Consider the following 16,724-nt stretch of genomic DNA (forward strand, 5'->3'; position numbering starts at 1 on the left):
TTTTCTGAAACAACTTGCTTGGAAATCGTTTACCCTGTACAAGAATGGCCCGGCTTGGCGGTTTAATGCATTGGGCGCTGGTCTTACAAGACAGTTGTCGTATGTTCGAGCCCCGGCCAGGAAGGATTCATAGTGTCAGTAGGATCGTAGTACTAGCCTTGCAATGATTTTGTACACTAAGAATCGGCTGCGGAGTCTGTTTAAACGGAAAGCCCAAATTCCACAAAAGGAATGTAATACCAATACTTTGACTTTGATTGGAAGCAGAACGCAGTTTTACATTGCGTAAACTGCATTGATCCCTGCATGCTGATCAATAACGACGCCGGCTACGTCCGAATGCAGATCTACTTGGAATGCAAGGATTGTTAGTTCAATGCATGTTGCTACTTAGAAACCGAGGAATTTTCACATGCATCACATGAAAGGGTTGTTTTTTAGTAAATTTACGAATAATATTATCATGGGTACCGGCTACCGAGAATACGTTGCAATTTTATCACATTTTGTATTAATATGTGTTTCCTACTAAAATACGAAATTTCTTCCGAAACTCGTAAAACTCCGGACAGCCGGCTGTCGGGAAGTTCACTATCGTTTCATACATTAAATTTTTTTTGATAGACATCCGTAATACTAGCAAGATATCACTTGATCACCGTCAATCGGAACGCCTTGCGCGATACGAAGTGATGTCGATATATACTCCCTAATCAATATATTAAAATACCAGGTGGATCTCCCTCACAGTCTGAACTATATTTACATACGTTCTTGTTAAGCACGGTTACAAGAAATATCTGCACGGTTATAAACTACAAGCGCGTGTCTTAAACTTAGCGTTTAACCCGATCCATTGATCAAACGTTCTCCGAATAATCGACGGAATTCAGTCTACCCCGATTTTTAGTAGAAAGAAATATAATAATATATTGTCAATTATAAAAATGTGAAATATCTCTGAAAAACGATTTAACCAGTATCCTGTTTCTTCTATTCGTATTGCTGTAAGCAACGCGAGATGACACTTTTGTGGAATTTGGCCTTTCTGTTTCAACAGACTTCGCAGCCAAATCATAGCGTACAGGATCATTACATGGCAACGTACTACGATCCTTCTGACACTAGGAACCCTTCCAGATCGGGGTTCGAACATACGACAACTGGTTTGTGAGACCAGCGCCCTATGCATTGAACCGCCAACTCGGGCCCGTTCTTGTACAGGGTAAATTTTGAAAAGTTGCCTCATAGTGTAAAAACTTTTCCAAGGAAACTGTAGGTCCAACATAAAAAGTTTCGGATATATGAAGCATTTTCGTTTGATTAAGGTGACCGTGGACAGAAGCCAAGGAAAATAAATGTAAAAGTATTGGTAAAACAATACTTTTTCATATAGTAATAGTGTTTGTGAGTAGAGAAGAATGAAATAATAATATTTGTGTACTGAAAGAAATACAGTTGCAAGAACAAAATGTAAACATTGAAACTATTCAAATCACCTAACAGAACAGAGTGGACTTATCTCATCTTCATGCTCATTCTGAGGTTACCAAATTGCAATCATACGACCAAAAGAATATAATGATTGTGCCAAGGAAGATAGTTGACTATTTGCCTTCGTTTGGTTCTAGGCATTTTTCTTACTTTACAAAGTGAAAAAGAAACTTTTACATTGATGGATTAAGTATAGTAACACAACACGAAATCAGAACAAACTCTGTTGCAATGGCATTTTGTATTAATTTTAATTTTAGAATATGAAGCTCACATATTCAAAAAATACAAACTAACAAATTCTACATTTTCCATTTTGTCGACAACTTCATCGTTTTCGGATAGGGAAGCAACCTCACCCAGGGAACAGTCAAGTGGTAATTGACGAGAGGGCTTGATGATAAATCGGCTAGTTGCTTTGAAAAGATTTATCATGCAAATTTGAAGATATAATTCCATATATTGACGAAAATGTTTTAGAACTTTACCTATTGATACCAAATTATTGAATCCAGTACAGTTTCTAAATTCTGTGGTATTGTTTTGAACTGGTACTTCTAGCAGTTCTTCCACTGTTTGAACTGATGAGTCCCGCACATACTCACTACCCAAAATACACTCTATCAACGTATTCCATCTATTTTCCTATTGATTTTTGCGAATGAGCACAGCTTTCTTTTGTCGTGAATACGACTTACTTTACTATGGGGGACCTTTTCAAAATTTACCCTCTGAGAGAGTGATAAGTTTTTGATCGTGAATATCTCTTGTTGTATCTAACGAATCAACATAATTTTTGCTACATGCCATCGGAAATATGATCACAATTTTATGATAAAATTTTCAGTTGTGTGACATAATCTCAAATAATTCAAAATTAAACTTTTATCATAGTGAGTTCCACAATTTGGTTATTCTGAAAGGTAGGAATGAATCCCGTACAGCATCCTGGTAGTTTCTTTCAATGAAATTCAAATCCGAAAGGAAACAATCGGCATGAAAATTCTGTATGCGACTATTTTTATAGCCGTTAGGACGAAATCACGTAAAAAGAAACCTCCTAACAAAAATTGGATCAGTTTGGATTCTATCGCCACTGCGAGCAGATGTATTTTGTGTCGTTTGCAAAACTAGTTTCGCTTCCGACAAGAGCGATTACGTCACAGCTGCTTGTCGTTTGCATTGTTGAAAAAACAACGAAAAGGGAACAATGGAGGAGAGCATCACACAAAATCAGCTGCTCTAATGGCTCTAAAAATTTTCTAAAGAACTATGAGGATTTGTTGTTCGCAAATCGAAGGGAAATATCCTCAGTTTAGTGCAAATCTAGAACAGTTTGGTTAGATTTGTGCACTTTTCGCTGTGTGAAATTCATAGTAATCGAGATAACTAGGAGGGGAAGCAGTGTTTGAAATGGAAATTAGGCAAATGTTATCGTTTTTTTTAATATTGAAATTTTAGATGGTGACGTACGAAAGTAGTTTTGATCCGTAATTTCAACTATATCAATGTGCGACTAATTGAAAATATTGCCATTTTTAGTGCATTGCAAGGTTTTTTTTCTCTAATTATGTATGGCATCACTGCCAATATAAAAGGGTGGTATTACCAATACTAAAGCAGGCCGACAAACTTTTTATCGTGGATTTTTGGAAAATTTTCGAAACCAGAACTGTGAGTTATTGAATAGTTTTATAATAAAATGTTTATATCAGAGGATAAGTTTACCGGCGAAGAACAACTCAAAAGAGTTTCATAAAGCTTACTTATGTCACAGAGCTATAATCAGCAGTTGAAATCTTGAGGTGAGTGAAAAATAATAACATTCTAAGAAGAAACCTTCTAATAAAGGTCCGAAAAAGTTTTGCACAAATCATTCTTCAGAGTTGATAGTTTATCATAAACATATATCAATACGATGAGTGATTATGTCACCAAACTGCAGTAGCAATTCTACGCAATATATTTACCCCTACGCGTAGAAAAAATATGTTTCATGGTTTGTTTACATCAAGAGCAGGGCAAAATAGCGGAAGGTGGAGTGGGAGGGTAGGCGGTTTCTTGGTTGCCATTTGTGGCTCGCTTCCATGGTCACTTCAATCAAACTTAGGTTTAAATGAAAGGTCTAGTAGTCCCGCATGGAATTCTTGAATTTCATCTGGATCCGACTTCTGGTTCCGGAATTATAGGGAATTCCGGAATCACTTGAATTTCACTTCATTCACACAAACAAAAAAGTAAAAAATTCTATCAGTAGATAGCCTAACAAACTGATTCGTGCTATCCTGGTTCCCGGTTTTCGTTTAACGATTCGATTAGTAGTTCTATGCCCAAAAATGGATCTTACACACTTTTCTCAGAGATTGCAGAACCAATATTCTCAATCTTAGTGTCAAATGAAAGGTCTTATGGTCCTACCAAAAATTACTGCATATTTTCGGATTCAACGAAACTTTACACCGTCGTTTAGAGTACGATGTCGAAATCGTATAAAATCTTCAAAATTTGAATAAAAAATTATAGAGTTTATATGTCATGTTAGTTGATGGCCATACGAGGGGCTGGGGTCCACTAGGAGATTGATAGTACCTATAAGCTCTCTTCGGACAGTATCAGCCTAGATGCCGTGTGGAATCCGGCGGAAAAAAACTGAACCAAGAATAGATCCACTGGGTTCCTGCTTCCATGTCGTAAAAGGCGATAATTGCAGGAGTTTCTTTTTCCTTTCAGTTATCAGATATTTTCAATGATTTACTTCTGATTACTCTATTTTACCAAATTATCTCTTCATTCAACCTATCAATTTCCGTCTAACTTCGAAAAAAAGTTAGGAATTTGGAATGTTTTCTTCTTCCATGTTATTGATTGTCTGTCAGGATTATAAATTGAATGATAAATAAATAAATAATCTATAACTATTGCGCAAATCCGTTGATTTTACAAAGTTAATAACAGAGATAATATTGAACACGTAGTAAAAAACACTTGATATTAATATTTCAAAAAATAAATTAATATTTTTCTTGGTAGCCGGCTGCCCAGATCAACCAATATAACGAATTAAGAGTTTTAATAAGTAATTAAAATAAGAAAGCGGAAATAATAAAGAATAATAAATAATAAATAAAGTCGCGCGTGAAATCTGTTGACCTTTATTTGGTGATTTAAAGTGATTTTATAACAACTGTTTAGAATATGTCAATGCAATGAATCAACTATTTTGTCTAAATCCTATTCACTCGTTTATTTTGTATCGCGTAATTTCTTATATAAAAATAGGGAAGTTTTCATTCTTTACGCGATAGTATTGCAAATTTTTCTTCAGTTTTCTCGAATAAGAGCTGTGAATCAAGACATGCCGGGACTTCAATATAGGATATTGTTGAAACGTTCACTCGGGAAGTCAATGAGTTTAGTGTTACATCCGAGCATCTTGAAACCGGAACATACTAAGTCGCCCGCGAATAATACCAATACTGAAATTTTTACTAACAAATATCCTTCTCCCGTGACACTTGTGGAGTGCGCAGTAGTATATACGGCCTCTAGTAACAACAAGTGTTGGACTAACATACCTTCCCATTCCTTAGACGATCTACGTTCGGGCATGGCCGGCGCCGGTACTGATCAATGAATTCTGGGATTACCAGAAGATGTACATTGGAGGATGATTTACCAGTCCCAGGATGGATCATCTAGAAACTCCCTGTACAATTTCAGCTAATCCCGATCAGTAACGGAGTAGCAACCAGGGGTGGTCGCTCAAGCTCATGTTAGTTGATGGCCATACGAACCGACATCGATTATACTGGTTCTCGGGTCCCGGTTGCGGAATTATCTACAATAGTGGACCTCACTTCGTTCTCTCGCGGATTACCTACTAGTTAATGCACAAACAATCGCTTGTTTTCTTTCAAAAATCGAAGAGAATAATTTCGAATAGAATACCGCAATATTATATATGAGAATATGATTTATATGAGAAAGGCATCATTACACCACCAGGATTAAAATAGCTATTTATCGATTCAAACCACTGTGCACTGTGCAGCGATGTAACTATGTATTTCTTATATGTATTATTATAACTATTCTAACAAATATGACGAGTTTTTCCATCTCTCCACCAACTGACGAATACCACGTCGAAATAATAGATCGTCTTTTGAAGCGATCCTGTCGTTAAGCCGTTACTCCATTAGTGAAGTGCTGCTGAGCAAGGGCATGATATTTAGATGAAAACAAATGATAGTCAGAAGGGGCCAAATCGAGGGAATATGGTGTGCGGCGCAAATGATCCCATCTTGATGTTTCTAACCACTTCCGTTGTGAGTGCGGTGTCGTTTTCGTGTTGCAAAATGCTTTTCACACGTCTGGTAGAGAATTAGACGATATTTACAGTCTCCTTTGGTTCGTGAAGCTCGTCTCAAGTAACTATTTTGCTTACTGCTGTTTATTTGTGATCAGTTTACCATAAACATTTGAGTAATTGTTACTGATCTCTAACCATGAAGAAAATGTTTATATTGCTGGAACGGATTTCCAATGCATATGTTGTTATCTTCTGTTTTATGGTAGTGCATCAAAGCAAAATGGATATTTAGTAACTTATTATTTTTCTTCAAAGAACATGCTTTAAAAAAATGTAACATTCTTGTTATATTTATGTTTTTTAAACTTCCGGCGACGCCATAAAATTTTGCAGTATTCCCCTATTCACCTCTAGTCCATAACAAAAATATGTTTATTTGCAATTTCGTTGCCATAACGTTGCCGCAATCAATCAATAGCTATCTGATTTAACGCTTAAATTGTAAGTTACAATCTAGTTATATCTATGTTACCGCTACATCAATAAACAATAACGATTTTCAACTAGTAACTAGAAGCAGAAATGTGATTAAAGATAAGCTTTTAGCTACTTTTTTCTTAGAATTTCTTAGAATCAGATCTCTGGTATTTTTCCTAGTTGATAAGGAAAATCAACTTGATGATTTTATGCAAAAAATCTAGTTATTTTATGTTAAACTCTTATGCCAACTAGCAGTTCAACATGAACTGCTGAGCAGACATAAAACTCTAATTTTACTTCAGTTGCAACTTTATTGGATTGCACCGAAGCGTCATGTCTTTGCTGACGTTCATTGACAAGTCTATGACGAAGCGGAACTAAACTAAATCTTTTATTTGCCCTAAGCCCTTAAAATTAAATAAGTCTATTATTCCCCTAATGAAATAAAAGTTTATTGGAGGTCTGTTTTTATCGTATTCATTTGTATAATTCATTCGAAAGTATAAAATAAGGCAGTATCAAAATGATTTGAAACGAGTTAATTCGCTTTCAATTGCCGCTCAACGTCCTTTATAAAACGATCAGGAACATTCATCTCCTTCATCATCTTAATTTTGTTCGCGATGGTGCTTTTGATTGCCATTTCACGCTTTTTGGCGGCTTCCTGCATGGCAGCGTGTTCTTTCTTGGACCGAAGTTCCGTCTCGCGACAGTCTTGCTCTTTGAGATTGATTTGGCGAATAATTTCGGTGCGGTATTTTTCTCGCAGGTGCGCCAGTTTACGCTTACTCTCGAGTTCTTTCTGTTCCTGTTGTTTCAACTTTTCCACCACTTTTTTGTGGTCCAACTCATCCCGGGCAATTTGCATAGCTCGCTCCGTTTTGACCGCTTCCAGCTGAGCTGCACGGGCTGCCGCAATTTGTTGTTCCAGTGCTCGTTTTTTACGAGCTGCCTCTTTCTCGCGACTTCGGAATTGTCTTTCTATGTGCTCCTGATCCCGGCGCAAATCCATGTCATTTTTAACTGATTTCGTGTTCAATAACTTCTGTTGGATTTTCAACATTCGATCGTGTTCACGTTCCTTCACCTCAGTTGCAATCTTTTTCTCGAACTCTAGCTTAGCTATGCGTTCGTTCCTTTGCCTGGTGTACTCTTGCACCTTCAACTCTGCGATACGTTGTTCTTCAAATTCCAACTGTTTGTAGTAGGCAGATAGTTCATATGCTTTTTTCAAATCTTCGCGAATTGCGCGAGTGCGATCATTTTTCTCTTTTTCTCGGCGTTTTTCTTCGGCAGCCAGCGCCACTTGTGCTTGCTTCAGTACTCGTGCTTCTTCCTCGATTCGCTCGGCTTCCTTGAGTTTCAGTTTTTCCTTTTGCTGTAGTTGATTGCGTATTTCTTCGGAATGAATTTCCGTCATGTGCTTAGTCTGTTCTCTCTTTTTTTCCTCTTCTTCACGTGCCTTCCGATTTTCCTCCAGAACAAGTTTCTGCATTCGAAGTTCCTCCGCTCTCAATTCCCGTTCGATTTCCTGCTTTTCCGCTATCTGTGCATCTCTTATAATATGACATTTGGCAGCCAGTATGATTCGGTTGGCTCGCCTAACTTCCTCCTCCTGTTCTTGTTTGGCAATCATTGCTCTATCAATGATCTTTCGTGCAGCTCCATCGAAGGCAGGGTCATGCATGCCTTCCAGTATATTTCCCGAATCGTCGCATTTCATTTGACGTTCCCGATCAATGTCCTGGAGATTTTTCTTCCGTTTCTCAGACTCATCCAGCATGGTTTTCTTCATCACCTCATTGCGCTTCAATTCCGTTAGCTTATCGTTCATCGATTTAAGTTTTGCTTTGTTTTGTAAATGTAAGTACTCATATTTTGGCCACAATCCTGGAGGTATTGTCATGGTTGGTTTTGGCCGGGAATCACTTCCGTGTTCTATTGGAGATTAGATTCAATCACTATTGAAACAGTGGATACAAAGATGTGTTATTGCTTTGTTAAAATTCTTGCAAAATTTTCGAAGTACCTATTTACTTTAGCAAATTTCGGTTTCGTCCACACAAAAACGTTCGCAACGTCTGCTGGCAGTGAAGTTTCCTTGATCGTTGCGTTGAACAACAAATCGAAGTTGCCATAGTTTTACCCTTCGGTAAGACATGCGCCAGTGTTCGTTCTGTCTTGTCTCCCCCACCACTGGTTGTTTGGTATGTGAAGCTTTTCTAGAAATTTCGTCCTTATTTACTTTATTAGGGGTGAATCAAAAGCGGACGTTTTTTTTTCTGCCAGCGGTTCGTGAAAATGTCTTCAGTTGAATAATCCGTAGAGTTATAAGTTTTTTCTTGTTAGGTATTTTAACTTGTTAGGTATTTTAACAAGTTTTATGAGTGCTGGAATGTTCAAGATAAAACACAAACTGCTTTGGCAGAAGAATGTAATCTCGAGAGATTAGGCTCTGATTTTTTTAATTTCTTCAACTGAAGTATGTAAGGATAAGTAGTTAATTGATCGACAAGCTAGCACGAATCACGTGCTGAAATACTTACATTTGTGTTTAGTTCAATAAAATTTTTATTGTATTATTTTGACATTAATGTAAGGGCGCGTTTCAAAAATATTTCTCTTCGTATACATATTGTGTACAGTAACGTGCAAGTGCGATCACCCCTCGGTTGAATTTTACCAGTTACAGCATGTAAAATTCCAATTGTTGAGTGGCATTTCTTCAAATGGAACGCATTGCATGCACTCAATGAAATTGTATGTATTGACTCAATGAAGAGTTCATTGCACTAGAATTGTGCTTTTTTTAAAACTCAATTGAAGCAGTTTATTTACAGCCCTTTCGTCTTTCTTACAAAAGTGTACAGAGTTACGTTGAAACTGATCTTATATAAACTCCATGTTCAAATTTTATCTTCATAAGCGAGCATCAAGGCAAGCACAATTTTTACTTTCAAACTTGCCGATTTTTTACATCTTCAGTTGTGGAAGGAAAGAAAATAAACCTTTGAAGGAATAGCTGATCTTGTTCTATAAAAAGCTATCAATGATTTCTTTATCCTTCAGTAATAAAGTGTTCTGTCTATACTTGCATATCGGTCCCAATCCCAAAAGACGATTTATTTCGGATTTTTGTTTTGTTGCACAAAATGCAAAATTTTTGTATTATAGTAGGAAATATCGATAATTCAAAACCAATTTTTCAATATATTAAATTCATGAAATTTTACTTTGTATATGGGACAGACCAGAATGATACTTTTTTCACGTTATAAAGGGTGATTTTTTAAGAGCTTGAGAACTTTTTTAAACAATAAAACGCATAAAATTTGCAAAATCTCATCGGTTCTTTATTTTAAACGTTAGATTGGTACATGACATTTACTTTTTGAAGATAATTTCATTTAAATGTTGACCGCGGCTGCGTCTTAGGTGGTCCATTCGGAAAGTCCAATTTTGGGCAACTTTTTCGAGCATTTCGGCCGGAATAGCCCGAATTTCTTCGGAAATGTTGTCTTCCAAAGCTGGAATAGTTACTGGCTTATTTCTGTAGACTTTAGACTTGACGTAGCCCCACAAAAAATAGTCTAAAGGCGTCAAATCGCATGATCTTGGTGGCCAACTTACCGGTCCATTTCTTGAGATGAATTGTTCTCCGAAGTTTTCCCTCAAAATGGCCATAGAATCGCGAGCTGTGTGGCATGTAGCGCCATCTTGTTGAAACCACATGTCAACCAAGTTCAGTTCTTCCATTTTTGGCAACAAAAAGTTTGTTAGCATCGAACGATAGCGATCGCCATTCACTGTAACGTTGCGTCCAACAGCATCTTTGAAAAAATACGGTCCAATGATTCCACCAGCGTACAAACCACACCAAACAGTGCATTTTTCGGGATGCATGGGCAGTTCTTGAACGGCTTCTGGTTGCTCTTCACTCCAAATGCGGCAATTTTGCTTATTTACGTAGCCATTCAACCAGAAATGAGCCTCATCGCTGAACAAAATTTGTCGATAAAAAAGCGGATTTTCCGAATGGACCACCTAAGACGCAGCCGCGGTCAACATTTAAATGAAATTATCTTCAAAAAGTAAATGTCATGTACCAATCTAACGTTTAAAATAAAGAACCGATGAGATTTTGCAAATTTTATGCGTTTTATTGTTTAAAAAAGTTCTCAAGCTCTTAAAAAATCACCCTTTACTTGATAAACCCATATTTTTTTGCAATTTCTGAAAAAAATAAACATAAATGAACAAAAATTTCACCATAAAACTAGCTCAAAAATGGCGAAATTCGATATGTAACTGATATACGAGTATGGGCAGTATACACAATTGATTATTTTGTAAAGGGTGTTGTTTTTAAGAGCTTACTTGATTTGAAATTTAAATAAATCACATGTCGAAAAAAGGAAATGACCAATTCTTTTTTTGGTAGATAATTTCTTGGCATTTAACATTTAAATATGATATCGGGAATACGATCGCCACGAATATTTTTCAAAAAGATAATTCTGGAGGTCCAACTTTCGACCACTTCTTCAAGCAATTGAGGGCGTATTTCAGTAATGACACATTGAATATTGGTTCCCAAAGCATCATTCGTTACTGGTTTATCCACATAAACCAATGACTTCACGTATCCTCACAAAACATTATCAAGTATCGTGAAATTACTCGACCGCGGAGGGCAATTCACCGGTCCATTTTTCGAAATAATGTCGTTGAAATGTTCTTTCAATAAGTGGATTGTTTCGGCCGCAGTATGACAAGTGGCACAATCCAGTTTAAACCACATTTCGTCCACATCCATATGTTGGAAATTTGACAACAAAAATTCATTGATCATGGTTCTGTATCGATTACCATTCACGGTAACGCGTCGTCCTTCCTCATTTAAAACAAATAAGAACCGATAACTCCACCAGCCCATAGATCGCACCAAACAGTACATTTATCGGGATGCATCGGTAACTCTTGAACGGCGTGTGAATTATCTTTGCTTCAAATACGGCAATGTTGCTTGTTGTTGTATCTATTCAACCAAAAATGCGCCTCATCACTAAAGAGAATTTTGCGCTATAAACAGTTTTAATTGAGCAGTGATTTTGAAAATAAAATTCCACGATTTGGAAGCGTTGTTCTGGAGCTAACCTATTCATGATGATATGCCAAACAATACTGAGTAGAGACGTCACTTTACACTGTCAAAACAACTTTCAGACAATAAAGTAATCCCTAATGAACATCCGTTATAAGAAGAATTGACCTATATAATCAATGTTATTTATTCCACAAGAATGAATGTTTGTAATGTTTTATGAAGATTTAAAAAAGTTGAAGGCTACAGAGCAGAGCAAATAAAAGTCATTTTCATTGATTCAAAATAGACGAAAATGACGAGAAAATACTGTCACTCTCAGCTTCGCTTGCAAACTATGAGAACGAAATCCATGTCCAGTCAATGACATAAGCGGAAGAGTAGTTTCAAAATTGTGTTTTTTCTTTCATTTGCCCTTTCAGTCATTTGCAGTTTTCAGTGAAAATCCCATAGTATGCAGTGTCGATATTCAACTGAAGCCGTGAGAATCGAAAATGTCAGTAAATGGTTTCACAATAACTTTTACCTGTTGGTGCTCGAATTTGTAGTAGTTTTGGTTTCCAAAGAGGCTCTGGGATGTAATTACTTCGATTTGTCTTATTTTAGTCACTATTTATAGCCAAGCGTCAAAGATTTTCAATTCATCGATTAAAGAATGAGAATTGAAATTCCGCTGATGATCCCTGAAGACGCTAGTTTGGTTTCGTCTTGACATCAGAGCTGCAAATTGTCAGTCATGTCAAATGACCTTGACAGACTGACGAAAATCATCGTCAACTGTAATCGGTACGGTCAATGTGTCTGTCAAATGAGATACTCGATAGTTCAATGACCAAGTAGAAATATACTCAGTCAAAGACAGGTGATCTCTCTCATTCTCCTATTAACTGTTGAAGTTAAAAAATTCCATGAGAGTATTAACATAAACATAAATTGATAAAGTTCATTGTTCTTTGTGAAAAGTCATCGGATTTCGGAGTGTATTGGTGTACATGAATTTAATTCTATGTTTATGCTGCTTGATTAATATTTAGTCACATCGTAATCAAGCAGTGACAGGAGAAATGCAGATAATATCAATCGCATCGGCAATCAATGAGCGTCCTGGTGAGTATAATATCAAGAGAATTTAAGTTATGACAGATCGGTTCTCAGACACTCAATATTAGGCTCTCTGACAGCTCACTTAAAACCACAAATGCAAATGAGATTGGTTTGTTTTCATCAGGAAACGCATGCATTAAACACGATTCAGACGATCAATCAACTTCCGTCGACGTCCAGATTATTTTTATTATTTTTTTTAGCCGAATATTGCTCACGTATCCGACGTTAAAATGTTCCGTGAACTTGACGTAGTGTCCTTTCATATGAATTGCTTACAATGAATGTTGTTGTTCCGTAATCGTTCCATGCAGGTGATAGTCGCTTGATGCTGCGTGTGAATCGCTTTTACATATTGTTTTGTTTTCATCAGGAAACGTGTTGGCCACCCATTTTTCTGAAGAGCCGCCGTTCATTTTTCACCGGGCATAGAAACCTCAATATGATGATTGGTAGAGCCTGCACGCTTAGAAAAAGTTACTCAGAGTTTGAGTACTAGTTACTCATTTTCAAATGATACATGGAAACGTCAAAAATGGAGTAGTTATCATCAATGATATTGAGTAACTTCTACTCTAAATTTGAGTTTAACGCAAGAACTCGTTTTTTTGTCACTATTCGCAAGATCAGTCTAAAAGTTGTAATAACCATTTGTAGCAACAGGTTTTATTTTTTGTTAGTGAGATCGCGTGTTTCGAGGGTGAGTCGCTTAACACAAACGGTGTTGTGTCTGCAAAAACCGGAATGATAAACTCCGTGTTGTGCTTTAGAATGGAAACGAATATGCTCAAATGTCATTTATGAGGAATAAGTGTATGATTGGTGCCTGAGCATAACTGACATGTATGTTAATTTGCGATTGACACACAACTCCAAGCGACCACCACTTGATATAGTATTGAGTTCAATTACTTAATATTTTAATACAATACACTCAGAAAAAGAGCAATTTTTTTGCAAATTTGGTATATGTGAAATAAAATTTCACTCAAAATTTGAGTGATAGTTACTCTATTTTTGGTACACGTACAAATTAAGTATTACTCAGTAAATGAGTAGAATTTACCCAAATATCGTTTCCAGTGGAAGAACTCAAATTTGAATAACTTTGAAGTTACTCTAAATTAGAGTTGTTCCACTTTTTCTGTAGATGAGTGAGATCTTACTCATTTTTGAGTAACTATTTTTAAGCGTGTGGTTGGCAGCAGGACGCATAAACTTTCCAATCTTCGTCGTGCAAAGTTGCTCGTTGATAGTGACATTTAGCAGCTCTGCTTGACATAGAGGAAAGAGTGACGTTGGCAATTATTCTCTCTCATTTTTTCCATGAGAAACGAAAATGCTTTGTCTCTCTTCGTTTGTTCTGGTGTTGGTCATTTACGAGTGAGACAGTAAAATATTGAAAATAAGGCTGTTGGATTGGATTCTTTCATTGAGAATGCGTGAAAATTGTAAGCTTTGCTACAGAGTAAACGTTCGTCAGGTTTTAGGATCAGTTTTGATTTTTAGAATTTCTTGTACACTGAGGACTTCTTTACACAGTTCTGCAGTTTCTCTTTACGGGGATTTCCGAAGTTAAGCGGTTTTTTTCTAAGCAGATTTCTAAAATTACGGGTTTTCTTTACACGGAATTCCAAAGTTACAATCTTAGTTTCTGTGAAACGCTCGCACTTTGGACTTGAAATTCTTCATTAAATTCTGCACAGTTACTTTTGTGACTTTCCTGGTGGCAGGTTTTCCTACCGGATCGAGCCAAATCCTTCATGAAAAGGGTCTTCTCGATAATATTTTTGACACTGGTGTGGTGCACTTTCACCCGTTTTGCAATTTCGTTGTACGTGATATCACTTTCTGAGCACCAAGTGTGCAGAATTTTCTTTCGTGTTTCCGGATCAATTCGACTCATCATTGAAACGATAAACCGTACCGAAACCAATCGATAACGCAGCTGTTATTGACATGTAAACAAACATGTCACCGCAAAACACGCTGCAAAAAATTAAGCCATTTCAGAGTAATAACTGTTTGAATGTTGCTAACTACTTATCGATATAGTCCTTATATCACCTATCACTCGATTTTGGTAGCCTGCATTTATCGTTTAAAGATCCAAGCTTGAATTTAGCTGATTCTTTGCGTTTGAGTAGAATGCTAGATGACCCTGATCATCGAGTGCTGGATGATCTTAATCAACACCTCCAATAAACTAAACAGTTCTTTTTAGGACATTCCAAATTTCCGGAAGAAATGTCCCACTTAAATATACATTACGAACTTGGAAGGAAGTCTAGATAGCACAATCCATCAACTCATGAAAATGATTATCATTATTCGAATGTGTGAAGAAATCGTGTCAGTAGTATTCGCACTCATGTCGTCCAGTTAAGACTTTGACATTACCTACGCACCTTTTTAAGTTCGTCTTCGAGTCGTCAGTACAAGGCACATCTTATTAACGGAATTTTTATGTCGTTCATTAGATAAAGATGAGAACTAAAAATCCACGTCATAACGAGCCAAATGAAATAAATCATTGGGTTATTAGCTAATATCTTTAATTTTCTTTTGTTCTATCTTTTCAGGAAACACCTCCAGCTACGTCGGTGTGCAGCGCAAAAATCACCCGTTGTGTCACGAGACGATCCGCTGGAAATCAGAAGTGCCATTAACGGAAGGTCAGCTACGCAGCAAGCGGGACGAGTTCTGGGACACTGCACCGGCCTTCGAAGGTCGCAAGGAGATATGGGACGCACTGCGAGCGGCTACCAGTGCGGCGGAAGCACTGGACTTCCAGCTGGCACAGGCGATCCTGGACGGTGCCAACATTTCCGTCCCGAACGGGTACCTCACCGAGTGCTACGACGAGCTGGGATCACAGTACAAACTGCCCATTTACTGCTTATCCTATCCGGTCAACATAGTTAAGGAGGACTACGGACGCGACTCGCCTGCGGAATACTCAGAGCCAGTCGATGGAGGTGAATGGTTCTTCATGATGTTTAAAATTGTGACATTAATACGAATTCTTTCCTTATTTTAGGTACTGAAGTTATTCTAAAACTGCGACTATCGTCCACTTGTACAGATGTTAAATTACCAGTTTATTCTAAAGACACAATCGGTCAGTGTAAAAAGAAATTACAGGTAAGAAAGGATTTTTCGCTTTTTCGAAAATTTGTTTTGTATAACTTGCTCTAAACTAATTCCACAGGCACAGGAGGGAATCGATGCATTTACACAGCGATGGTTCTACGGAGGCAAGCTGCTAGGCGATAAGATGCACATTGATGAGGCTCACATACAGCCCGGTTACATCGTGCAGGTCATTGTAAATACAGAGAAACAATCGTCGCTGGCGATTAGCTAGCCAAGAAACTATCGTAGGCCCACCAAACGAGAACAACAGCTAACGAGACGAACCAGAAGGGAACACGATACGAGATTTACCGGTGGTCTGGAGGTGGTCGTGTTGGTGCCCAATCCCCGCGCTGACTGCCAGTATCCAGATGTGTTAATATATATTAAATACTATTCAATAGGCGATCGATGAACGTTGCTCTGATAGTAAATGCCCAACAAATACAGGTGCTACTGCTGAGGGTACATTTGTTTGCAACCGTAGTTGAGTCCAGTTAGGGATGTGTTGAGTGCGAAATTAGGGGGCGTTGCCGATAACGGTTTTGATGAAAAGGACTAATTTAAGTAAATAAATAGTTATTACTATACTGATAAGAGGTAAAATTATTAATATATTATCGATCGATAACAAAGCATATTTAAATTTTAATTATAATTTGTTTAAATTTATTTATCAGATATCCGAAAAAATATCCATCAATGGTATTTCAGTAGCAAGTAGTGAATGCTCAAAACACCGGATATTCGATGTTAAGTGTCTAAACAATTTATTGGATTTTGTTAGTAATTCTAGGACTGTTGTACCAATAGTCATTTCTTTAGTAGAGTCGCCATGTTATTCGGCCGATTACTCGACTAATATTCTAATTCATACCCAACTCGTACGGAATGCAGAATGGAAATTGCACATTCGATCGGAACATTTCGAATCGATCGACGTACAGAATGTCTATGCTTCGGCTCTAAAAAAATAGTTCGGCTATTATACTGCTGTTATAGCGACGCGAAAACTCGAAGCGCATGCAATTTTAATCTTACGCTTAAAGACAATCTATCGAACAGAGACAACTGATTTTACTCTAACTAATGTTG

The 16,724-nt window shown here is 37.2% G+C and overlaps 2 protein-coding genes across 3 annotated transcripts in view; one reads left to right on the forward strand and one right to left on the reverse strand.

Annotated features, from left to right (window-relative positions):
• The window catches only part of LOC131428274 (ubiquitin domain-containing protein 1), a 36,040-nt gene extending 19,759 nt beyond the window's left edge, over positions 1-16,281 (forward strand). For both annotated transcript variants that reach the window (XM_058592086.1, XM_058592088.1), the window contains 3 exons: positions 15,077-15,472; positions 15,535-15,638; positions 15,706-16,281. In XM_058592086.1, the coding sequence (XP_058448069.1) occupies positions 15,077-15,472; positions 15,535-15,638; positions 15,706-15,861 (656 nt within the window). In that variant the 3' untranslated portion in view covers positions 15,862-16,281. The remainder of the gene's footprint in view (positions 1-15,076; positions 15,473-15,534; positions 15,639-15,705) is intronic.
• LOC131428273 (cilia- and flagella-associated protein 45) lies at positions 6,725-8,390 on the reverse strand. Its single transcript, XM_058592085.1, has 2 exons — positions 8,316-8,390; positions 6,725-8,247 (listed from the first exon to the last, which is right to left on the reverse strand). The coding sequence occupies exon 2, from the start codon at positions 8,190-8,192 to the stop codon at positions 6,825-6,827; it is 1,368 nt and encodes a 455-aa protein (XP_058448068.1). The 5' UTR covers positions 8,193-8,247; positions 8,316-8,390; the 3' UTR covers positions 6,725-6,824.
• Positions 16,282-16,724: the final 443 nt, after the last annotated feature.

This window comes from Malaya genurostris, chromosome 2 (assembly GCF_030247185.1).
Source record: "Malaya genurostris strain Urasoe2022 chromosome 2, Malgen_1.1, whole genome shotgun sequence".
Classification (NCBI taxonomy): Eukaryota; Metazoa; Arthropoda; class Insecta; order Diptera; family Culicidae; genus Malaya; species Malaya genurostris.

What these genes read in the sequence shown, in the direction of transcription:
- LOC131428273 (XM_058592085.1), bottom strand. Translation starts at nt 8,192, where the DNA reads ATGACAATACCTCCAGGATTGTGGCCAAAATATGAGTACTTACATTTA.